The sequence below is a fragment of the Festucalex cinctus genome, chromosome 2, assembly GCF_051991245.1.
Source record: "Festucalex cinctus isolate MCC-2025b chromosome 2, RoL_Fcin_1.0, whole genome shotgun sequence".
In the NCBI taxonomy this organism is placed as follows: domain Eukaryota; kingdom Metazoa; phylum Chordata; class Actinopteri; order Syngnathiformes; family Syngnathidae; genus Festucalex; species Festucalex cinctus.
In genome coordinates, this window is record NC_135412.1 from 30,611,851 (window position 1) to 30,638,196 (window position 26,346).

General features: G+C 38.8%; 3 protein-coding genes across 7 annotated transcripts; 1 reads left to right on the forward strand and 2 right to left on the reverse strand.

Moving 5' to 3' along the window:
- Positions 1-475: 475 nt before the first annotated feature.
- On the reverse strand, positions 476-10,768 carry rcan1b (regulator of calcineurin 1b). Of its 3 annotated transcripts, none has more exons than XM_077514481.1 (5): positions 10,570-10,768; positions 10,182-10,338; positions 3,202-3,375; positions 2,962-3,121; positions 476-1,653 (listed from the first exon to the last, which is right to left on the reverse strand). In XM_077514481.1, the coding sequence occupies exons 2-5, from the start codon at positions 10,305-10,307 to the stop codon at positions 1,454-1,456; spliced, it is 660 nt and encodes a 219-aa protein (XP_077370607.1). In that variant the 5' UTR covers positions 10,308-10,338; positions 10,570-10,768; the 3' UTR covers positions 476-1,453. The 3 variants fall into 3 exon arrangements, with proteins under 3 accessions (XP_077370607.1, XP_077370608.1, XP_077370609.1); XM_077514482.1 differs by having other exon boundaries at positions 10,596-10,764; XM_077514483.1 differs by lacking the exons at positions 10,182-10,338; positions 10,570-10,768 and adding an exon at positions 4,380-4,900.
- Positions 10,769-11,489: 721 nt separating this feature from the next.
- LOC144014519 (uncharacterized) lies at positions 11,490-21,375 on the forward strand. 3 transcript variants are annotated; one of them, XM_077514485.1, is made up of 7 exons: positions 11,490-12,492; positions 12,625-14,993; positions 18,228-18,337; positions 18,859-18,984; positions 19,471-19,577; positions 20,309-20,490; positions 20,573-21,375. In XM_077514485.1, exons 1-7 carry the CDS (start codon positions 12,027-12,029, stop codon positions 20,732-20,734), a joined length of 3,522 nt encoding a protein of 1,173 aa, XP_077370611.1. In that variant the 5' UTR covers positions 11,490-12,026; the 3' UTR covers positions 20,735-21,375. The 3 variants fall into 3 exon arrangements, with proteins under 3 accessions (XP_077370611.1, XP_077370612.1, XP_077370610.1); XM_077514486.1 differs by having other exon boundaries at positions 11,490-11,737; positions 12,106-14,993; XM_077514484.1 differs by having other exon boundaries at positions 11,490-14,993.
- Positions 21,376-21,829: 454 nt separating this feature from the next.
- Positions 21,830-24,303, reverse strand: slx9 (SLX9 ribosome biogenesis factor). The gene is made up of 6 exons (XM_077515404.1): positions 24,017-24,303; positions 23,315-23,435; positions 23,138-23,209; positions 22,460-22,634; positions 22,232-22,297; positions 21,830-22,147 (listed from the first exon to the last, which is right to left on the reverse strand). The coding sequence occupies exons 1-6, from the start codon at positions 24,191-24,193 to the stop codon at positions 22,024-22,026; spliced, it is 735 nt and encodes a 244-aa protein (XP_077371530.1). The 5' UTR covers positions 24,194-24,303; the 3' UTR covers positions 21,830-22,023.
- Between the last annotated feature and the right edge of the window lie 2,043 nt (positions 24,304-26,346).

Genomic DNA, 26,346 nt, shown 5'->3' on the forward strand with positions numbered 1-26,346 from the left:
CATTGCATTGTCACGAAATGTCAGCGCTGATTGACAGAATACTGTCATGCATTTGCTCTGATGCCGTCAGAAATCATCTGGGGTGTCGCGGTTTATCCAGTTTAACTTGAGTTGTCCTACAACTACAACAGATATACGTGCCTATTGATCATCCCACATCTATGTTGTTCCTGTCATCTATGCCAGCGATAGTGACAATCAGAGCAATTAAATGCTCTTCAATAATAAACCTGTATGTTGACCCGTTTCCATTCATACAATGTAAGTCATAGCTATCTGGATGGAATATATTAGCTTCATGTTCAATTAAACAGGCCTAGGTTTCACAGCGAGTAAGTCACTTTGTGAGTAGATTGAGACAAATAATAATTTCAGTATTCATACTTGTGACTTTTGCTTGATGGTGTGCTGGGTAAGATATCTTTCATGTAAACCGGGTGCCTCAGCTCAATAATGGCTTGGAAACACTGCAGTGTAACAGTAAATTCATTTTTTATTGGCTTGTAGGCTCAGCAACAGTGATTTCTAGATCAGAATAACTCTTAGCACATCATATGAAGCCAAACTGACTAGAATGGCAGCCCTGTTTTATTCATTTTTTTAATGTGTTTATTTTGGGCATGGCTAGAAAAGGGAAAGAAAAAAAACACACCATGTTGTCACATAATACGGATGTAGAAGGCCTTGCTGTGTCTGTCATACATGGACAGTTATGTAGATGAGCGAAACACAGAACAAGTCTAACAATTCCTTGCTAGTTTACAAGAAAAAAAAACAAAAACGACACTTTCCAATACATTGAAATGACAACAGGAAGGACACTGAGAACAGTACATTCTCATTTTCAGAGGAGCAATTGAATGTGAAGCAGGCACATGTTGACTACACATACGCCATTCAAAACAGTTACAATAGTAAAAATGTAATGTTGCACACACACCATCTTAAATTACCACCATGACAATCCGAAGTTTTGTGGCAGGTAATATGTAGCTTTTGTTTTTTTTATTGAAAAGCTTTTTTTTCCCACCCAAAACTTGAGTGATGCTTGCAAGAATGATGCTGCATTTATATTGCGAGGGATTCTTTTGTCAATTACAAGCTTATCTCATGCACATGTTAATAATAGCACATCTAACAAATCCATAAACCAAATATCCAACCATATTATGAAGCATGAACGTGAACATAATGTTTTACACACCTCAAAACTAGTATTCCATCCTCCCCAAACCTCAAATTAGAGAGTTGTTATCGTACGGCTGAACATCTCAAAAAGAAGTTCCAATCTTTCCCAAAAGACACAAATACAGCATCTGATCCTAAGTTCGCCTCCTTGCCAACGGGACAATACAGCACCTTCCAAGGTACCTTCCCAAATTCAGAGTGCAAACCTCTAAGAGCGCATCTTCTGCTCTGTATGAATGACATCATGAGGATGATTTAACAGCTGTCACTCCAGTGCCGCTAACTGCTCAACATTGTGCGTGTAATCGGGTCGGCGCGTCTGGACGATCTTGGGCCGTGGGGGCCGCGCCATGCTGTCCGGGTCGTTGTCATCCCGAGCCAAGCTGTCACCGAGCTCTTCTTTGCAAACATGGACGACGACACTGGGGGTGGTGGACGTGGCTGTGTGGAGCTCGTATTTGTCGCCTGGAGATGAGTGTGTATGTTTAGAAAGATCACATAAAAAATAATCACTTTCCATGTACAGTACATTGTTTGGATTTCTGTTTGCTAGCAAAACGACAACAAAATAGTCAATCTTATGCAGGAGTTCATTTAAGGCAGGGGTGTCAAACTCATATTAGCTCAGGGGCAACATGGAGGAAAATATATTAGCAAGTGGGCCGGATCGGTAAAATTGTACATAATTTTTAAAACATTGCCGTCAATTACATGCAGATTTTCGCTATTTGTGGGCCAGCCCTAAATTGCGGGGCGCATCTGTACAAATATTGTCCCAAAACTTTTAACTTTACAAAACTATCTCGCGGGCCGGATAAAACCCCATTGCGGGCCTGATCCGGCCGCCGGGCCTTATGTTTGACACCCCTGATTTAAGGTGTACAATCCATTACGACCATTTACCCTGGCAAACGCCTGCGGGCTACTGAATGAAGTAATGAGTACAATCAATGATTAGCAAAGGAATCTAATTAGGGCAAATCAGTTTATTATTATTATTATTATTTTCATTATAATTATTATTTTTATTTTTTTTAAGACATCACATCTGTTCAATATGGCAACTTGACAATGGATGCATTTTTACTGAAACATCAGACACCTCAAATGCACATTGCCAATTAAGTAAATTGATTATTAAGTCATTACTAAATGATAACTAATTACATAATGAGGTAACCATGCCCAAATAAATGCTCAATTCTGGCGTGGCGCCACTATCACAAAAGATAACGGGAGAGGTGGTGGCTCAGGGATTTTAGTATTATGACAACAGCAAGAGATCTTGTCAGGGTTGTACAGTAAACTGCATGGAGAAAATGGAGGAAAAAATGCGGTGTCCCAATGTCCTGAGCTCAACTCAACTTTATTTATAAATCACTTTATACCATCACTGCATACAAAATGCTGCTGGATATGGAGGAAAAACAAGTCATGCAATAAATAGAGGTAAAACAAAACAACAAAATAAATGAATTAAATATAAGTATAGGTAAAAGTAATTCAAATTATCTCGATCTCTGAGACGCAACTTTAATGACGTACCGTGATGTCAGGCATGACACTACACCAGTGCAAGAGGGTGCTATAGTCCTGTGAGAAATCTCTATTGCCACGGTAAAGCACCTCCAGCATTTTACATGACATTTTAAAATATTGTGTTTTCATTTAATAAAGCTTTCAAACCTAAATCTGATTACAGTAGTACATATGTGCATATGAGCCAAGTCTGCAATGATATGAAGAAGGAAAGAATAACAGGTTCAAATGTACCTGGTCCTAGTTTCGAAATGGCACACAGCAGGTCATAGTTGACCACCGGCATGGCGTCCTGAGACTGCTCCCAGCCAACTGGAGGTGAGGCGGGTGGGGAGATAAGGAACTGCTTTTCTGGCTTTGGAGGCTCAAGTCTAGGACTCCCAATGTGGACAGACTGTAAAGAAAAGACAATGACCATTTGTCCACGCAATATTTATGGCCAAAAAAAGAAAAAGTGTCTCTCGCAGTCATCACCTGGGCAAAGTAGAGGCGCATCTCTTTGCCATGAAAATCAGTTTTGTGTAGTCGCAGTCTCGCCTCTGACGCAGCCAGCGCGTCGCTGAAATTTATCCTGACCCGACGGAAGGACTTGAAGTACTGGAACTGAACATCTTGGTCAAAAGAATGGAATAAAGCCTCAAAGCTGGCCTGTAGTGAAGAGGAGGGCGAGAGTACGAGAGTGTGAGAGAGAAGGAACAGAGTGTCAACTCAAATTGATTTAAGAACGATTGCTCATCATCATCATCATCATCATCATTTCCAACATTTTATAGCAGCACCACAAACAAAAACACATTTCGACAGACTGGGTTACAAAAACAAAAAAAACAAAAAACAAAAGTGATAAAACCCACAATTCAATTGAATGGTTGTATTAAGGTGGGGGAGCCTTGCGCTTGTTTCTGTTTATTGAGCAGGGTCCATCTAATCTGAATCTTAACCTTTTTTTTTCTTTCAAAAAACAGCAAAGGCTTGTCATTTAATGCCAGGTGCTCGCGCTCCATGTGCCAATGCAGTTTTAATGTCTTCATTGCCTCATTTGCAAGAAAGTTGGGACATGTTGCGATATTACGTAGAGTGGGGTTGATGCACATGAGATGACTAGCAGTAGATCTGTGCCTTAAGCAAGACTGGCAATATTAATTTTCTTTTTCTTGAAGATTGGAGGTTCACCTTCTGTTACATTATTTGGCCTGTTTGAAATGGCACTCAACATGTTTTTAAACTCATGTTTGCTAGTATAGCTGTATCTTGGCTTACTTTTTTTAAAATGAGTTTTGACAGAGACACCTGCCCTGTGACCAATCCAGGATGTACCCTAATCAGTATAGAAAAATGGATGCATGGATGTGTTACAATCACTACTTATCTCACCCTCACACTGTGAATGGATTAGGATATATAACTATCAGTTTAAAAAAAAAAAAAAAAAAAAGTACTCTGAATCCTCATTTTATTCAGGCAGACAGTCAACAACAGTGTGCTAAAAAGCTAAAATCACATAAAGAAGGTTAGTAGCAATAAGCTCTTTGACAGAAGAGAGAAGGTATGAATATTACACCAAACCCGGTAACAAAAAAAAAGGAAAAGTGACCATTACTAGTACTGCTGGGAAGCATCACGTTATAACCATGATGGAGAACTTTGCTTACCTGAGCATCAGGATGAATGAACACTTCCTCATTACTCACTGAGGCGACAAGACACAAGTGGTTACACTTGGTGGTTTTGATATGCATGACAGGCAACAACGGATGCCGAAATCTTCTCCACTTAATTCTTGAATTCAGGATTGCCGAGAGGCTTGTGAAAGGCAGCTGAGGGGACGATGAAGAGGAAGGAGAGAAATGGGAAGGTTGGGGAAGTGTGGCCTTCCCCAGTGTGACAGGTGAGAAGTGATCCGATGCTCCAAACCAAGAATACGGGGGAAGTTTGGTTTTTGGCTGAGCCTCTATCTTCTAGCTTCCTCTGTCCTCACACTGCCCCACAATGTCCTAGAAAGCTATACCAAATGTAGATTCCAATGTCCTCCCAGACCAAGCATCGACTGTATCTGCTTCATAAATGACCCATCAGCTGTGAGTCAACCTTTAAATTGAAGGAATTTTCCAGGCATTTGGGTGTGGAGAAATGACTCATTTAGTCTGTCTCTCACGCTAGCTTCCTCACTCTCGCCCCCCCCCCTTTTTTTTTTTTTTTAAATCACGCCCCTTCTACAACACATTGACGCACTGCCCACTAAATCAGCGATTCGCTGAGTTCCAACAGCCAGGGAGAGAGGGAGGAGTTTGTCTATTTTCTCGACATATATAATTGGATGCCAACTGATCAGACGGAAATACGACAGCGTGTGTATGAAGAGCAGGTAATGACATCACCTGATGTCTGACACGTCAAGCATTACATTCAAATGTGACAATATAACCTCTTGGCAAGTCAGACTGCCTTACACACAAAGACCTTTGGGGGCATGTACAAGACATAAATGTGAATGAGCCAGAGTGAGAAAGACAGCGTAATACAAAAGGTGAGAGGGGGAACAGCTGAGAAAAGAACAGATGGCAGCTGAATAGAGGCAGCAAAAAGGAATGGAAAGAGTTACAGAGACATGACGGGTAGGAAGAATGCAAACTGGAGGGGTGAGGTACTGCTCATGGAAAGTATGCAGCATGATAACACGCTTTTATGAGGTATTAATAGCAAAGAGCGTGAAGAGAATATTGTGTGATGTTAGGGCTAACGAGTTAAGTTTAGCACGTGCATTCATTACTTTAGCTTAGTTTACCACTTCCAATTCCTATTTACCCAGTATTTCTGCTGTTGCATTGTCATTGTGGCTTCAAGGAAACATCTGCAGTGTTTCACCATTTAAAACAATTCCTAACAAAAGATCTCTGAACTTGTGTAAAAATACACCTATAGGGAAAAGCTCATCATGAACTTATAATGTTCCCTTTCTGGAACCACTGGAAGGCACAATTCATTTTCATGTTCTTTATACATGTACAATCAATTCTTCCATTGAAAGTCATGCTGCTGTGCAACCCCCATTCTATACCACAACCAAAACAACATGCACAGTGGAAAATGTTGTAACCTGAAGAGTCAGCTGACTCATGAATCCTGACAGGCAATGTGTTTCTGGTTTTATCCAACAAAAATGCACTTCTGGATCTTGTTAAAAATATATATGTTGTCTTGAGAGAAAAGAAATTTCACTTCAGTTTTACTGTTTGCATCTCATCAACGTGACCAACATTCAAGTTCTTGCTTAGTCAAAACTTAAAAAAAATCTGTGCAATATGGAGGCTACTTATGACTTGGAGGTTTAGTAAAAGTAGATCTTTCCCAGTATAATAATAATAATAATAATAATAATAATAATCTTGATTAATCACTTAATTCAAAAGGCTTTTTAGCAACATTTTTTTTCTGTTATATGTTAATTCTTTCGACAATTGCTGTTACGAGGATGTTTTCAACATTTTTTGATTCACTGCACACACTCATTCTCCATTTTTTCCTAATTAGTTATTTACTTGCATCATTTAAAAAAAAAAAAAAAAAAAGACCCCAGTAGTTTGACATGAACAAATATTCTGAATGTCACATGCAAACATTTATTAAATGCTTTACTTTAATGCATCTACTGTAGTTATTGCTCAAACACAACCTGTGCTACCTTTAACGTAACCATACGCTGTCAAGATAAATTATATGTTATAATTTAGTTATATGTGTGATAAATCTGGGTTAATACATGATGTGATATTTTTGTGATTAATCAATGAGTTAACGCTTTAACTTTACTATAAAAAAGTTAACCATGATGTGAGCAATGATACTCTATGAACAGACAATGGGTTGTAGTGTATGTACGGTATCCAAGATTTTAGCTTAGCCAGCATCCTTCCTGTTTCCATTGACTAAGATATCCTGCCTGTTTCCACTAAGACATCAGCATTTTCAAATATTCAAATAAGAAAATACTGACAATGTTGAATCATGCGATCTTCAATTTACTCTGTTGACAAAACAGTAATTGTTTCCAATTGCTGAATTTATTTAACGCTGACAGTGCAGCTGCAATTGACACTTCTTATTAGAAGGGAAGTCAACCCCCAAATGTTCTTGACAATAATGTTATATGTGTCCTCAATAGTCAAAACACGACATTCTGATTAATATTGCGTTTGTGTACCGTATTTTCCGCACTATAAGGCGCACCTCATTATAAGGCGCACCTCCAATGCATGGAACATTTTCAAACTTTTTCCATATATAAGGCGCACCGCACTATAAGGCGCTAGGGATAGACCGATAATCGGCCCCGGCCGATTATCGGCGCCGATATTTGCCATTTTGACAAATATCGGCATCGGCCATGTTTTGAATCTGAAGGCCGATAAAGCTCACTGAGCAGGGGATACTTGCGAACGTAGCGAATTTGGGGTTTTCATCAGGATTTGTAAGATGTTCGCAGTCAGTTTTTATTTGTCGTAAACACATTTGGAACATATTCACACAATTTTTCACCGCAAAAATCTTTTTGAAACGTTTTTACGAACCCTAACAAAAACCCCAAATGAGCTACATTCACATGAATTTGTTACTCAGTGAGAAATTATATATAGTTTGAAAGAATTCCCCCCCCTCCCCATTTTACTGCAAATGAATATCGGCTTGAAATATCGGTTATCGGCCAACTTGACTACAAATAATCTGTATCGGTATCGGCCTTGAAAAAACCATATCGGTCTATCACTATAAGGCGCACCGCATTATAAGGCGCACCTTCAATGAATGACATATTTTAAAACTTTTTTCATATATAAGGCGCTACAGTAGAGGCTGGGGTTACGTTATGCATCTATTAGATGGTGCTGCGCTAAAGGGAATGTCAACAAAACAGTCAGGTCAATCAAACTTTATTAATAGATTACAAACCAGCTTTCTGACAACTCCAAAATGAATAAACAGCTGTTTTATTATTTTCTCTGAGGTAAAGTATTAGTATTAGCTAGCGATCCAAGATGGCGGGATGTTCTGCGCATGCACGTCACCGATCGTGCAGGGTCACCGATAGCGTCTTGACAGCGAGACCTGTTGCGGCTCAATATTGATCCATATATAAGGCGCACTGGATTATAAGGCGCAGGGTCTTAAAAAAAAAAAAAAAAAAAAAAAGAAACAAAAAAAAAAAAAAAAAAAAAAAGAAACAAAAAAAAAAAAAAAAAAAAGGCGCAGGGTCAGCTTTTGAAAAAATTGAAGGCTTTTAGGTGCGCCTTATAGTGCGGAAAATACGGTAATATGAGATTAGCAGCAAAATCCACCCCACCCGTTTTTATCCATTTCAGGGGGCCGCGAAATGGCCGCCCACTGAAATGCTGTCAACTTTTTTTCTTTTTTTATTAAAACTTTGCATTTACAACTGTCACTTGCTGTCAACTGAAAATGACATCACAGTTGCTCAGGACTCAAGTAATGGCCAATCAATCAATCAATCAATCAATCAGAGTGCTGTGTTTAGACTAGTGGGGCTGCATAATATTGCCAAGAAAACATTTTGGGTCGACTTCCCTTCAACTGGAAGATTACTTCCAGGAATGTATGATGATGTGGCAGTGAAGGCTGGGAAAGTGTGTTAGACTCCAAGGGGATTAATTTGAAAGGGAAAACTTTCAATTTGAATTTGAAATGCTGTACATATTTGTCACAACAGCCCTGGAAATTTTCTGACACACCTCATAAATTTGATTGTTTTTCATTTTTGCATTTACAATATTAATATTATTGACTTTTTTTTCCCCTGCTGATCAGTTATTCAACTTCAAAGTCCTATCCGACTTGCACAGCCATTTATCACAGAATGTAAATATATTTTCTTGATTTTCTTCATTTCAGCAACATTTGATCTCCCTATTCAACAGATGCTCAGCACAACAGCTTGTTTATGTGCTTCACTCTGCCCTTGTTACTTGATGTTGGTATTTCCCCCGATGCTCGACAGAAAAGTCGTCATGGAAAACCTTACAATAGAAATGCCACTTTAAAACTTTCCATTTCAACAGCTGACATTTGTTTCCATTAGGTCCCATTTAACACAAATGAAAACAAAGAATAGGAAAAACATGAGTCGGGAAAAAAAAAGTTACAATGTTAAAGACTGTCATGATGTAAATTCCACAGTTTATCAACCATGCAAACTAATATTCAAAATGTGAATGCTGTTGGGCACATTTTTAGTTTGCATAAAGTACCGAAGAAAGTGTAGAGCAAATTTTGAGTGTGTTTTGTGGTATTTTTAAACCTGGTGAACATATGTGTGATATTAATGATTAAAAATATTTATTTTACTTCTTTTTTGGATGTTTCTAATATGCCAGACTGCCAGAACCACTTTATTATCACAATATGTCAATTTCCAAAATTCATATTTGAATATTATTGTCTGGGAAGGCAATAAAACGTAATAATAACAATAACCAACATTTCGTATTTGTACCCTGTCTGGGACGTCTTGGTAAGCAGTGGAGACCTGCCAGAATTGCCCATGGATCTGGCGGCTGTTCGTGAGTTTGTGAGCTGTTCATTATGAACTTAACCAGTAAGAGAGAGTGTGAGAGCAATAAAACCAACTTTAACACACCTATACCCTATTGACAAGATAGACCTTGTAACAGAAGTGAGTCACGTGACATTCCAACTTCCGAGTTTCACACATCAACTTTTTCTGTTTCCTGTTTGTGGCATGTGGGCTGTGTCCCAGTTCTTGTTCGTGTTGGAACGTGGCCAGCAGTGGCCGGAAACGGCGCTGATGTTTGAAACCTGGAAGTCCGTGGCACCTACCCAATTGGGCCCCATTTCAATATTTACATTGGTAGTCACCTTTGGTGCCAGCCTTTTGGACATCTAATGGCTTCCTGTTGAGTTTTGACAGGATTGTAAAGCCACACCGTAATACAAGCTGCACACATAACTTTGGTACACTGTTGCAAAATGTCACTGTTGTCACATGTAAAGAGATAATAAAACATAAAACAAAAACTATGAGGGTGTGCTTGCTTTAGTGAGATATATTGCCAATCCTAAACGTTCTTTTTGTCCCTATCTGTCTGCCAAATATATTAGTGCGTGTATATATGTTTTAGGAATGAGTGGCATTAATATTGCACAATTTGATTTTGTATTGCTAATTTACGAGGAATGACACATTCAATATGGCGGACAAGCTTACGTATCCCAGAAACGTGCTCATAGCGCACGCTCAATAACAAATCTATTATCGCCACCTACTGGGCACCAAAATTCACTGCTAGTTGGTTTACGCTCGTAAACTAATTAAATTCACTGAGTTGGGAATCACAGCGAACACAATCGAAGAAATTTAAATTACAACAATAAATACCAAGGGCATTTTCAGGTATCAGCCAATTTAACATTTGTCTTCTTACCTTCAAGCGTCCGTCGTTAAATAGATCCTCCGGCACTTTGTAGGCAACAAGGGCGTTTGGTAAAGCATTAACCTGAACCTCCACCGCCGTTGCGTCCTCTTCGGCAACATTCTCTGGTTGCTGCATTACTAGTTGTTTATTTTGTCGAAAGTGCTTTCTGGTGACACACAGACAGAAGGCAGCATTAGCGTCGCACACGCCCACTAGCCATTATACTTTCAGTGTAAAGAGCTAATATTGAGCAATTGTTTTACAATAACATCTATCCATTATACCCTTCACGTTTTTCAACATTTCCAAGCAATGTAGTCCCGAAAGAATGGCTACACTAACTACTGTTGTCTTAAAAACCGCTACAAGCCGGACACAGCTCGCAGGATAAACTGACCAGGAATCGGAGTAGACGACACTCACTAAACGACCACAGCCTGTCCCATTCAGCGAAGTTCCCGTCTGTTCCACACTCCGAACGTAAACACTACGACATTTAACAGAAAGTGGCAACAATCTAGGCTATACAATTGTAGTTTTTGTTTGCTGAATGACTGTGGAGACTAGCGGAAGTGGCGTCATTACGCAGAACAGCTGATTACCAGTCTCCACCACGCGTCAGACGTTTCACCTGACGTCACATCTTTACATATGAATAGCTTATTGCGATTCAGCCATTTTTAAGAGTTGCAAAAAATTAATAAGTAAGAAATAATTTGTCCAAACTACAGTCCGGGCGCAATTTGCGGCCTACGGCATTTACTAAAATTCACATTTTACATGGCCCAAAGAGGCACTACATTGAGGTTAATTAAGTCAAGTCAAGTGGGTAGAATGGAGGGTCGCGAAAAAAAAAAATAGGTGCCACTACTACTAATAAACTCCTTAAATGGATGAATGAATGAATGAATATAATTCAATTTTGGAAGCACAAATTTGTTTCTTTCATTTTCTCCTATCATATTGATTATCTCTAAGTATGGGTAACTATTTTTAAAATGGTCAAATTTCTACAGTTTTCTCTTGTTTTGGTCAGCACATGCAGACTTTAACCAAACAACTTCACACCGCGACTGAGTGGGAATCAAACCGTATTGTCGGGTGAGTGAATCACTCACAATATGTCAATTGTGAAATATTGTCAAATGTAATTGTGATGGATTACCAACAGTTTGATGTCTTTTTAACAGTACTGTCTGGTATGGTGCTTCAACTGAAATTATGCTGGGTTTAAGCTCCGAGTCATGTGGGGATCAGGCTTGGTTTAATCCTCCAGGGAGTGAGAGAGAGTGTAGGTGTAAGTGCGTGATTGAGAGAAACAGAGAGAGGGAAAGAAAGAGAGACAGAAAAAGAGAGGGAGTGAGGGAGGTCCGATAGATTTTGTCTAATTCTGCAGTACGCTTTTTGGCTTTTAGCAGGGAAAGACTGACTGCAGCTCTTGAATTTCAATGCCTATTATTGGATGTCTCAAAATTTGGAATTTTTAACATTGACTTCCAAAAGGTATTTCGTATTGAACCTTCAAACTCTGGACTGACCAAAATCTTACCACACCCGGCTGGGAGGTACCTTTCCTTAAGCTTTCAGTTGTTTTTTTGTAACTATAATTTTAATTTTATTTATATTTCATGTAATTTAATCTACATCTATTCTTCATTTTGTGCCTTGTCATTTTAAATCTGGAATATTGTCATCTTGCATTTGTTGTCAGCAACACTCTGACATTCCACATTTAGACTAACTTGTGAACTGAAAAGAAATATTTTGGAAATTCATTTTTTATCTGGAATTCTGAACCCCTTAGACAGAACTACGAACTAAGAAATTGGACATTCCGACCTTTTAAATTTTCCAATGGCTCAGTCAGACTTCTGGCCAAACCCGGACTTATCAAACTCCACTGTTGTCCACAATCCTGTCACTTTTTCTTCAGACACAAATAACCCGAGGGGAAAAAATGAAGGGGACGGAGAAGATGAAGATGAAGAGGTTGAACTTGCTGAAGAGGTGGGGGAGGACATTTTGTTAACGGCTGAGGCAGGAGATGAACAAGATGAAAAAGAAAGCGCAGATCAAGCTGAAGAGGTAGAAATGGGAATTCTCTCAATGGCCCTGGTACCAAATGAAATGACAATGGAGGAAGAAGAAGCTCAGGAAAGACGGGAGGAGAGTGCAGAGGAGGGAGCATATGAGCAGCCCGAATTAAGGGATGAACAGACAGTGAACAGAGTCAAAGAGGAAGCAATGGCAACATTGATTGGAAATTTGTGCCACTTCTCAGCAGAAGCGCAACTCGAAGATGACAACAATAAGGAGGAAGGTAATGAAAATGACAACAATGCTCAACATTTGAAAATGGTTGACAGTACAGATCTATTAGTTGAAGATGTAGAAGCAGCCCAGACAGTTATTGAGAATTATGCTGAGACCAGTGACAACATTCTGTTTTTAGGAAGCGAAAAGGAGCAGGTAGGTGGAACGGAATCAACAACCGGGGTTATTATCCAAGAAGAAGAATGCTCAAAGGACACAGAGATGGTGACTACTGAAAACCAGAACGATTCCTTAACTGAATTACAAGTTGAGAAAAGCCAGCATTATGAAAGTGAAGATGGAAAACAAGAGGCTAAAGTGGTTGAGGAAGAAATTAAGAAAGAGAGTCAAACGCAGCATGAGGAGCATTTAAACAAAATCCAAAACTTGTGTCACATTCAAAGAATTGTAGAAGATGAGAAAGGGCAACACAAAGAAGAAAATGAGGAGCATGGGAGACGGGAGGAATCACTCAATTGCAAAGACATCATCCAGGAAGAGGAGAGGTTTCATGAAACAAACACAGAGACATATGTACTGGTTGAGCCTTCAACAATAGAAGAAGATAGAAATGGCAGGCACAAAATTGAAGAGCATGGAGAGCGAGAGCATTTGTGTGAGACTGAGGGGAAATTACAGGGAGAACAAATATCACGTGACATAAATATGGTGACCGAACGTTTAGCAAGTCACTACACAACATTGAATGATAACGAAGATGAAAATGCAACAAGTGAAGAACAAAACACTCACGAGATAAGGAAAATACGAGTAAATGCGATGGTGGAAGAAGAACATCTGATCAGACTGGCCCTGGAGGAATCTGCTCACAGTGCTCAATCCTCAGTTACTAATTTACAGGATTCCCATCAAAATGCAGTGACAATGAATGAGGCAACTCAGAGTGATCAAAAATCATCTACAAATTCACAGGATTTCCTTGAAGGTGCTGTGACAACAGATGAGGATGCGAACAGTGCTCATGACTCGACTACAATTTCCCATGAGTACCATCAAGCTGCACTGACCACTGACAAAGACGACAATAATGTAGAGGATTCCTGCAAGGTTCAAGCCTCAGTTAATAATTCACAGTCAAATGAAGGTTGGCAGTTAGAAGATGCTAGGACATCCACCCATTTAGAGGACCACGTGAAAGATGTCAGCATCGAGTTAGCAATGCTGGTCAAAACTAACGACGATCCCTGCCAGGTTTCACATACCCGTGTCGGTATTATACCTCAATGTTCTTCTGTTGAACGCGCAGCCATTCAGACCAGTCAGTTGATCGACATGGTGAAACATAGTGAAAGTACTCCAAGTGACAACAGGAATAACTCAACAGAACAGGACCTGACCAACAACTTATTTCAGAAGGAGGTCCTGAATATGGAGATACAGGATTTCGTCACAATGTCTGCTTCAGACAAAGAAATCAATCCAAGTCCGGAAACTAAAGAACCATCAGATATTACATTGATATCTTCCTTAGATCAACCAGAAGAGGACATTCATATCGAAGGATTTAAGACATCTGAAATAAAGGTGCAAAAAGAGAATATTCCCTTCACGGAATTGGATGGAGATGACCGAACCCCAGAGGAGAAAGAAGAGCTGGATAACTCCATTGAGCTTGACCATCAGGTTGAGGATATACATTTAATCACCCAACAAGATGACACAGAGCAGGACACAGAATCAGAGAAAGAGGTGAAACTCCCAGGGGAGGCGCTCAAGTCAGAGGAATCCTTGGTTGATGGACTCGAACATATAGAAGATGAATCTGGGCTGCCTCTCAGCAAACAACACGGAGGAAGTGATAATTTGAAGGACATGCAAAATCTAGAAGAGATTGCAGAACCTGTGACCATTTTAGATGATGAGAATGAAAAGACAGACAAGAGTCAAAACAGAGAACTTCAAGAGCTGGAGAATGTTGAGACAAAAGATGCCACAGATAACAGGTCAGAAGCACATGGAGATGAGAAACCAGTTAAAGAAGAGTTAGAACTGGATATAAATGGAAGGGTTAAAGAATTAAAACAAGCCGTGGAAAATGGGATACTTTGTCCTGATACACTGTCGATAAGTAAGGAAGTGAAACTGTTGTCCACTAGGAAAAAAGATACCGCAAGGATTCAAACAAAGCAAGAAGAACCAGGTGCATCCCTGGAAGGAAAACTCCAAAAAGAGAATCCAATAAGAACAGACATGAGAGAATCTTTAACTGACACCTTAAATCTACTCACGAGGGATGCATGGATAAAAGAGCTGAAGTCTGTCATTCAAGAGGAAGTTCTTCCTAAAAAGAAAGATGACCAGGTGAAGAAAAAGAGGGTGGTGCTGTTGGAGGATGGACAGTCATTCATTCCTCATCGGGAGTGGCAGACAGAGAAGCGACAGGAGATGATTTCACCAGAAGTGGTGGACAGTCTTTTGCCTCCCGTGCAGGATCACGCAACGGCAACACCACATGACCAGGAAAATGAGATCTCACTTTACGTCAAGGTAATGAAAAAATACACTGCAGTCGATCTAACAAAAGATTGGTGTTCATGGTAGCACATTAAATACCAAAGTAACAAAAATAAGCACACAACAACATGATCCAACATAGAGCTTGCTTTTTTTAATTTTTTTTTAATTTTGGTGGTGATTTCCCTATATTTGGGCCTGGGGGGCAGTTCCCTATCGACACCTTCTTAAAATAATCACCTAAATCTTTTTTTTTTCTTCAGATTTTTCAAGAAACACAAAAAAATTGACCCATTTGTATCATGAGGAGATGATTTAGGCAAAAAATAATAATTATTTTCCAAAAAAACAGCCTGCTAATTAAGGACAACGATTGATGAGGGTGCCGTGAAATAGTGACATGTTAGTTGCAAACCTAATTCAAGAAATTAGTGTGAATGAACATCAAACCTGAGTTCAGTAGGCTACTAGTCTTCTTCTCGCTCCTTATCGCCAATATGTGGGTTGGCCTATGTGCGCATGTGTGTGTGACAATGCGTGTTGATACTGCTGGAGAGAGTGGCAATCCGGATAAGCTTACATGTTGTCATAGTGCACTTTCAAATCCATCTGACCTGACAGACAAACATGTACATTTCCCGCCCTCTGTCTGTGGATCCAACGTCAAATGTGTACGTGAAGAAGGTGTTGTGCAGTTTCATTTTTTTGGCCACATTAGTGATTCAAATACTTGTTTTGGTGACTTAAGAGTAAAACTACTGTACACAAAAAATAATGTCCTTTTTAAAAAAAAATAATAATAATAAATAAAAATCTAGTACTCACACTGGGAAGAAGCAGAAAAAATAATCATGCAAGCTGTTTTTTGAGAGTTAGTTAGCATTGGCTTGACTTATGTTATCAAACGTGTTCCCAAAGCTTTGCTAACGTGAACAAATTTAAAAGACATTTTCAATGACAATGACAACAGGAAAAAAACAAAACAAACAAAAAAAAAAACCTTGTATGCTACGTGCTTCTTCAGATGAGACAGTTCAACACCAGAAAAGTCGACAACACCAAACAATTGTCTTAAATTAGGCCACGGATGGCGAACATCTTGCATCTCCAAATCTGTTATGTTGTTGTCAATAAAGTTTCCTGGTTCATGCTCTCCATGTTGTTAATGTCCCTGTTTCTACGACCATATAAATCCCCCAAATCGAAGTCAAGATCTCAACTGCAGTTGACTTTACCCCTCTGTCGAGTAAAGTGACATCATATGTCATCATCCACAACATTGAAAAAGAGTAATGAACTTATTTTGACAAGGTAATGAGTACAAAGTACAGATGTGTTCAAATGTAGAACATAAAAGTCAAGTTAAAGAACGTATAGGCTACAGTTCCTGTACCTAACATACATATATATATATATATATATATATATATATATATATATATATATATATATATATATATATATATATATATTAGGGGTGTTAAAAAAAATCGATTCGGCGATATATCGCGATACTACATCGCGCGATTCTCGAATCGATTCAATAATCGGCAGAATCGATTTTTTTTTATTTTTTTTTTTTTTTTTTTTTTTTTTTTTTTTTAGGATTCACACCTTGAGCATGGAAGAATGTTATATGAACGGCACATTAAGCCTTAATATTTTTATTTTAATGCTGTTCAAATGTGAAACAGATCGCAAACTGTGTACAGTGGCTCACGGTTATAAGCCTCAAGTTTTAGATAAATATATTTATACAAATCTTACAGTGTACATGTACAAATTTACTGATAGTATTTTCTAAATTTGAATGGAAAAAAATCGCAACAATCGACTTATAAATTCGTATCGGGATTAATCGGTATCGAATCGTGACCATTCGTATCGGGATTAATCGGTATCGAATCGAATCGTGACCTGTGAATCGTGATACGAATCGGATCGTCAGGTACTAGGCAATTCACACCCCTAATATATATATATATATGTATATATATATATATATATATATATATATATTGTCCTTTATTACTTCCCGCAATTGCCAGTAGGAAGTTTTAATGCTTTGAAAAAATGTGCTAATACTAGGTGTGAGAGCTGCTTGTCTCACATTAAACAAAAAGTGTCTTTATCACAGAATTTGTTGGATGACTGAATCAAGTTCAAACTCCCCTTCTGTTGGTCAGCGTCCAAGGTGATGTTTGAATTGTTTCTTAAAAGTGCTCAAATATAAATAATTGTTCTATTGGTCTTAGATGTATCCACGATAACAAGTTGAGGGCAATTATTTGGAGAGTAGGAATGTTGTACTGCTGGAGTTAGAAGGCTAATCTCTGCATTCTCACTGTGTAAGCTGATTAGCCTGCTGTTTGGTGTTCAGAGTTGTGGACACGGTAGTCCGGGAGGGGGGGGGGGGGGGGGGTGAATGTAAATGTAATTATGACCGTTTTGTTGTTGTTGTTGCTCAAATTATTCGTTTTGTCATTACATGGCCTGCTTTGATGTCATTTTCAGTTGACAGTGGCAAAATGGCACCCCCCTAGGCAGTTCCTGTTTTTTTTCTGTCTATAATTTACATCTCTCTGTTTACATCCATCCATCCATTTTCTTGACCGCTTATTCCTCACAATGGTCGCGGGGGGTGCTGGAGCCTATCTCAGCTGGCTCTGGGCAGTAGGCGGGGGACACCCTGGACTGGTTGCCAGCCAATCGCAGGGCACACAGAGACAAACAACCAGCCACACTCACAAGCACACCTAGGGACAATTCGGAGTGCCCAATCAACCTGCCATGCATGTCTTTGGAATGTGGGAGGAGACCGGAGTACCCGGAGAAGACCCACGCGGGCACGGGGAGAACATGAAAATTCCCTCTCGATTTACATTGTTTTTTAAAACGATGTTTTCATCAGCATATGTTATTTTCACCAATTAAAAAAAATAAATAAATATTGTGTTGCCATGTGAGGCTGTTGAGAAAAGTAACAAGTATGTCTATTTTGACTAAGTAAGGAGTATAAAGTACACACATCACTTTTCAAGCATGGAGTAAAAAGTCATGAGGAAAATAAATAATCAAATACAGGTACCTTAAAAATCCCAAGTGTAGTAACTAAATATTTCTGCGTCATTACTCCCTACCACTGAAAAACAATGATCAGCAAGATATCATTCAAAAGAAATGATTGTCTTTTTAATCATCTACACATTCAGCTAACAAATTTCTTCATTTGTGCATGCGTGTACGTGTGTGTGTGTTTGTGTGTAGGCGGGCAGCGATGGGGAAAGCATCGGTAACTGCCCATTCTCTCAGAGACTTTTTATGATACTCTGGCTCAAAGGAGTCATCTTCAATGTCACCACCGTTGACCTCAAGCGGTAATTTTTTTTTTACTGTTGAACATTTTAAGAACACAACACTTTTCCATTTCAGGTGGCTTTAGAAATTATTGTGCTGTTGTGTTGAGAGGGGCCTCAATTCCAAGGTTACAAATGGCGTACAGTGCCTTAAGAATATAAAGCAGCACAAGAAGGCATACTTAATGTCAGATGTACTTTTCATTTCATTTCAATGTTTTATATTTATGGTGTAGAATTTTTTTTGATACAAATATTACAGAAATCACCCGCTACATCATTATTCACCTATCGACTCCCACTATATTGCTGATTTCTGTAACATAAATCTGTTTTGTGTAGAGGTACAAAACAATGCATTTAAAAAGTGTAATAAAGTTTAATGATTACAGAATGTTGGAAGGTAAATCGAAGAGCTCCTGTGTATAGTTCTGTATATTCATTCACATATTGTACAGTAGGTTCACAAACTTTTTTCTTTTTTTTTCATTTTGCATACGAACTTCTGACGTGACCTGGCATGTTATCTTTTGTGCTGTCAGAAAACCTGCTGATTTACAAGATCTGGCGCCAGGCACCAACCCTCCATTTATGACCTTTAACGGAGAGGTCAAGGTTGATGTCAACAAGATAGAGGAGTTCCTGGAGGAGAAACTGGCCCCACCGCGGTACACACACATTAAATAAATGTTTTTAAAATGATTTGCTGTTTTAAATGTAACTAAGGATGTTTTGTCTGAACTCAGATGTCAATAACTCTGGTTAAAATTTCGGCATGTCTAGTGCTCTGCAGATACACTACTATTCAAGTACAGGGAAGTACCATTATACCATTTTTTGTGTAAAATTTCAGGATGAATCTAAAATATACTGTAATGCACATGTCCAACTTTTTGGCCAAAAAGTACTGAAACACTGAACAGTTGGATGTGTGCATTCAAAAGATCAACTTAAGTTAACACGTGTAAAGGTTTTGCATTTTATGTACATCGTGAAAATTCACCCGAAAGCAATACAAACATTTACAGCACATGCCTACACAGTGGTATGTGCTTCCATGGAAAACATGACTTTGTCTGGATGACCCCAAACTTTTCAACAGTAGTGTATGTTCTCAGGCTTTATTCTGTTACAAGTTGTTTTGGTATCACCAGCTACCCAAGACTGTCACCGAAACATCCGGAAGCCAACACAGCCGGCATTGATGTATTTGCCAAGTTCTCAGCGTATATCAAGAACCCAAGGAAAGACACCAATGATGGTAGGATACAGACAGGTTCGACCAGCTATATTGGCTTTTTTTTTCTTTCAAATGAAGTGTGCTTCCAAATTCTCATATAACATTCCTGTAGGAATAATTGTAAAAAATAAGTTAGCATACATTTGCTGCAATGAAAAACTGCTTCTGCTTGCAATGAAGAATGCTTTGCTCTGTTCCCACTCACATTCACATAGCCTGGCTATTTGAAGATGACTCAAAAAGCTAAAGAACCACAGCATCTAATGCAGCAGAATGGTTCGAGCCAGTCTGCTGAGGTCGCCTGCTTTCTGTTAAGAAATGATTGCAAACTTGACCACACATGTACTCAGAAATCTTCCACTCACATGCACAACACATAGACAAACAAGTACACTGTGTTCCAACTATGCCTTGCATTTGCATTTTTACGTTTGGAACACCCATGTAACTAGGGGCGTGGAAAGGGCGTAGAAAACCAAATAAATAGAGAGGGTGAGGAGGGGAATCTTCAGAGAGTGCAGAAGTGAATTGTATCAGTCAGTTCTTCTCCTCTCGAGCCCTGAACCGAGTGTCTTCTCTCCTTTTTGTGTTGTGTTTAATAGATGTCAAACACGTAACCCTGACAATTAGTTTATTCATGTCACGATGGAAATATATGAGATGAGTTGAATCCTTAGTGTGCAGGTGTCAAACTCAAGACGCACGAGCCAGATACGGCCCACCAAAGTTACTAAGTGAATCTCTTCATTCAGCCTTAGAAAAAGCACTGCTGAAGTCTCTTCGGCATCTGGACGACTTCCTGCGGACTCCCCTACCAGCTGAGATTGATGGCGATGCCTTGGGAGATGTCCCGGAGTCCACCAGGAGCTTCCTGGACGGACCAGAACTCACCCTGGCCGACTGCAACCTGCTTCCTAAATTACACATCCTGAAGGTTCACCGCTCTTCATTGCATTTACTGGAGGGAACATCTGCAATGGTTTCCTACTTCAAGATCTTCCTTTTCCTCTTTGCAGGTGGTGGCCAAGAAATATCGTGGATTTGAGATCCCCTCAGAGATGACAGGCGTTTGGCGGTACTTGAACTGTGCCTATCAGAAAGAGGAATTCAGCAGCACCTGCCCAGCCGAGAGGGAAATCGAGTTTGCCTATGCTGATGTCGTTAAAAAGGTTAAATAAGGTCAAGTCATCCAGTGGTCTAGATCAAGGGTGGGTAAAGAATGGCCAAGGGGGCCACATACAGCACCATTGATTCATATGGCCCAGCAGGTATTTATGTTATCAAGACGCATATAACATTTGTTGCAGTAATCTAGCCATTTTCCCACAAATTTGCTCACCCCTGATCTAGATGAAAAGGTGACAAATGAGGACTTTGCCAATGTAGACTTGATCAGCATCTCAATCCTAGAAGTGGCAGTACACCTGGTCTGATTATAACCTACATTGTGTTTTTGCTTTGCTTTTCGTTTCATTCAGATAATGGCTGAGCCAGTGCACTGGAAAAACAATCATGGTTGTGTATTTCCCAGTGTAAGCCCACAAGGAATCAAGTTTTTTATTTTTTGGAAGTTAGGCCAAATACCTGTTGTACTATTGCTAATTCATATTTGCATTGTTGTTGTTTTTTGTTACACACCTAATTTAGTACTGTATTAGACCACAAATGATTGTGCTAGAATTACAATCAGTTGAGCATTTTGCACTGAAAATCTATTGTGAAATTTCTTTTAATGATCACTCTAATCATTTATGAGTATGACCACTCAACAAAATATGGAAAATGTCAAATCCTTAATAAAGACATCTTATTATGCTTATTTTATGACCTTGAATTTCATTTGTTTGGGTTTATCAACTCAAAAATATAATTACACATTGTAAGAGACAGAACTATCCCACAATGCAAAAATGTATATGGTATTATAGTATTGTTTTAGTTCAAAAGGTATTGAAACAATTTGTTACTTGTTTTGGGTAAGGAAATGTAGCGAAGCAGCTACTTCTGATTTTAGTCAGTTGCAAATACATTGCAAATTTTCTCTTACATGACCTGGGGGTGGAACTAATTGCTGTTTTTGTGCCGGCCAAAGCAATAATGGTACTGCTTTGGTGACATCTAGTGGCAGCTTGGTGCCAAGGAAACAATTTCAATTAAGTTGCTAATGTCAATGAGACAAACGTTTTCTATAGGCAATTATAAACCTTTTGGATGGGGCACAAATTACACATTTTCACTATTTGTGTTATTGTAGGTGCAGCAATAACGCTCACTGAAAGCAGACTTTTATTATCATCAGCTAAAAACAGTGCATTTGTTATGAAAAGCTGTTTGTCAGTTGAGACTGTGTTGGCATGATAGGCCCATGTTTTCAACAACAACAACAAATACAGTAAACAGGGGTTTCATAATGGAGGAACGCTAACCTATGCTTTGAAAACATTACGTAATAAACGTCTCACTGATGTTAACTGGAACCGTCTTCTAAATGCTTTAGTCTCTTCCTCAGATGCTCAGAGATGTCGATGAGAGGATTCCTTTTGCTGCTGAGGATTTTTACCGCCTCGCCAAACCTACTTATTTCTGACTCCCTGTAGTAAGAACACAAAAAAATAAGAACATTTCATATGATGTAATGACAACTAATTTAAAAAAAAAAAAAAAAAAAAGCTTACAAGAGTTTCCGTTTTTGTAGGGGCCTCATCTGACTGAAATCGGTTACTGCAGGCTTTTTGATTGGCCTGTGGAGAGTGGGAATAATTAGTCAGAAATATTACTGCATAAAAACAGACATAATATTAACCAACAATGTCGTATTCTCACCATTTTCAAACATAAATGTCCCATGTCGAACATAAGTGTAAAATTATACACGACTGCACATGAATTTTAGGTCAACTTACACTTTGCTTTTCCTGCGAGCTGTTGGGCCTATGCGGGCTGTATGAGTTGGGGCGATGAGCTCGGACAGCTCAGGCAGGGCATCAGCAAGCACACTCATGTCTCCCACTACCGGAGTGGCCTGCCGCCGAGCCTGTGCCGCTTGACGCTCCTTTGTCAGCTTGATGTTGCTGATCTCTGCGGAGGAAACACTAACACAGTGAACACGCAAGTAAAGCCCCATTCCTGCAAAGCAGTAAGGCTTGGCTACTTTACATAGCATTTTCAATGTAAAAAGTTGTAAAGTGTATCTATTATATGTAATAACCATAACTAGTCAAAGGTTTTATACTATTTGTTAATGATGGACGGACATCACTGTGCCTGTTGGCCTTCACCATTTCTGCTTTTTTTTTTTTTAAACCATTCCTCATGATTTGTGTCTCAATACTCTTTCTCAGAAATTCACAGACAATTCTTTTGACTTTATGGCTTGGTTGCATTCATGCCAAATTATGTCCAGTCAATTCAATTTACCGCAGATGGACTTCAAGTTGTACAAATTCTTTGTGACAAATGAGGACTTTTCATTAAACGGGTTTGTTTTGTATAGCATGAGCGAGTCTCTTAATTAAAGAACAAACAAAATAAATAAACTTTTCCTTGGAAGACCCAATGTGATGAAAGGTAAATTAACTTACTGTTTAGCCATCGTTCCCTCCTTTCTTTCATCTTTTCTTTCTTCGACTTCACTTTTTTTGCTTCAGAAGTACCTTTAAAACAAACATACACATGCACACACAAAAGTGTTTGCTTGCTAAAGATGAATTAAGGCAAGCTAATATATTAAATGTCACAAAGATGTTTGCAAAGCTTACCTATTTTAGCAGGTATGGGGGCTACTGGCGGGTCTTTGAATGTTAGTGTTTGCCTGAGGGCGTCTGGAGCAATTTCTGTACCTGAAAATATCCCAGCAAGGGAAGACATTTGGTTTCGGGCCTGCAGAATTAAGCAGAAGAATTAGGGGTGGTGCTATATATTAATTTGGCAATCACTAGCTAAGACGATAAACCATGTTAATGTAAGACTTGTTTTCATCTTTAGATTAACTATTTAAAACAGTCATTTTATCAAATAATATGTGATAAGACTTTAAATCAACAACATACAAATTAATAGACTGAAACCATTTCAAAATCATTACCAAATGGCTTACAACAGGGCTCCAGAGTTACGTTTGTTGTTGTTTCTTACAGTAACACAGTGGACCCTAAGCCTAACCTGAAATTGTAGTAAGGGTGCAAGTAGAAAATTTATGAGTGCAAACTGACTTGCAAAGTGTGTTAATTGTCTTGCTCATGGGCAGTTAGACGAGTATCTCACCAAAGTCCACACAACTATGTTCCCTTGAATCTCAGATAGTAGCTACTATATGGTTTGTTTCAATGACAACGTGGTTATTTTTTTCTGCTGTCACTGTTGATCAAAAGCAGATTGCCATTCTACTCATAATTCATAATGTGTTTTAGAATAAGAGTTACTAAGCAAAGTACAGGGGACATTATTCACTCGCTACTTACTTGTATATTCCCGGCAACTTTAGAAGAGCCATTTTCCACATGTGAATGACTTGGCTGATGCAGTTGGAAGGTGACAGACTCGTCCGACCCTTTGGACGAAGCAGACCCCGGCAGCCACGTTAGCTTCACAGCTTTCTGGTGCAGCTTCTGCCGGACGTTCTTAATTTTTCCAACCATTTTCCAAGTCAAGCTGGTTTGACGATTTTGTGAAAATAATTGTCTTCAAAAAGTCGACCTCGGGTTGCGAGACAGAGAACGTCTTCTTTTTCCACTACCGTCTAACTCGAGTCTGGTTTTATTGAACACTTAGCGCCACCTTGTGTTGTGGGGGTCATAGTAATGGTTGAGAGTGAAAACATTTTTTTTTGTAATAACACTTGTTTTATTATTATTATTATTATTATTATTATTATTATTATTATTATTATTATTATTATTATTATTATTATTATTATTTAGTAACGCTTGTTTATTATTATTATTATTATTATTACTATTATTATTATTATTATTATTATTATTATTATTATTATTATTATTATTATCATCATCCATCCATCCATTTTCTTGACCGATTATTCCTCACAAGGGTCGCGGGGGCTGCTGGCGCCTATCTCAGCTGGCTCTGTGCAGTAGGCGGGGGACACCCTGGACTGGTTGCCAACCAATCGCAGGGCACACAGAGACGAACAACCATACACACTCACACGCACACCTTGGGACAATTCAAAGCGCCCAATTAACCTGCCATGCATGTCTTTGGAATGTGGGAGGAGACCGGAGTACCCGGAGAAGACCCACGCGGGCACGGGGAGAACATGCAAACTCCACCCAGGAGGGTCCGAGCCTGGACTCGAACCGGAGACCTCAGAACTGGGAAGCGGACGTGCCACTCGACTACCGTGCCGCCCATTATTATCATTATTATTATTATTATTATTATTATTATTATTATTATTATTATTATTATTATTATTATTATTATTTTACAATGTTTTTTTCAATGCATTTGTGATTGGCCTCAATTACATTACTAGTGTTGGGAAGAATTAAAAAAAATATCTCCATCATCAAAGATATCTTGCCACTTGTAACACTTGAGATTGGTCACTAATTCATTAAAATAATGCACACACACGTGGACTGACCACTTGTAGAGATTAAATAAATAAATTAAATAAAATAAAACAAAATGTATTTTCTATGAGGTTTTGATCCTGACGCCTGCAATATGCTGCAGATTTTCAGTCTTCACAGAAGGCCCGCGAATAAGGAGGGAGACTGTACATTTTTTTTCCCCTAAATAATTTTATCTTCTTGTTATGTTTCCCAATCATAAGGCTAAGCATTAATGTTTCACATTATAATTATTATTATTGATTGGTCTTTAAGTGGTCAACATTTAGTTGACATTTAATTTAAAATTTGCTCAATCGTGAAATCGAGTTTTGCTTTCTGGATTATTAAACTGTTGTTCTTAATTCTGTTACATCCAAATGTCTTTTATGAGTTGTAATTTTGCACAAGTGGCAGAATGCTGGACGGTTTACAAGACATGTTTACAATAGCTACCAACCAACTACTTAATTGTGCCATAAGCACAAACTATGAATGTTAAGTTTAGGATAAAATTGATTTAGAATCAGGATAGATTATTTTTGTCTGAACATTTTGCACAGGAATATTTTTTTAATAAATGATACCTTTAAATAAATGTTTGCTGGGTTTATGAGATTAAAATAGATTAAAATCGTAATCATCAAGAATGACTGAAAAAAAATCGAGATTTCTTTTTTTTGGGGGGGGGGGGGCATATAGCCCAGGAGCTATGATTCATCATGGCTTGATCTTGTGATTGGTCCAAACCACCAGTGATTCGGATCAGTGAAAATCAACGGGCTCGGTATAAACAAGACGTATTCTCGGGAGTTTGTAAACTCACAAATACCACTTTCTCACTCTTTGATATACTTTATGACGTGACACCCAAAACGGAGGATCACTTCAGAGGTAGATTCGCCATACCAACACCGGTTTCATTGTGTTATTAAAGAGCAGTAGTAATAAGATGGCAGATTTCAAATTTTACAGTGTTCCTATCATACAAGCAGATGTGCGAGCTCAGCAAACAATGAATTGTTAAGCTATTTTAGATTGATACATTAATTAATACATATGAAAGATACATCTTCATTAAAACACTGTAAAGTGGGCCAGTCTGAGCCATGAAACTCCAGGGCTGTAAATGCATCACGCTCGCTTCTTTTGTGCAGAAAACGCAGAAAAAGAAGGCCGAAGCCCTCCAACAGTGCATCGACACAAGCATGGCA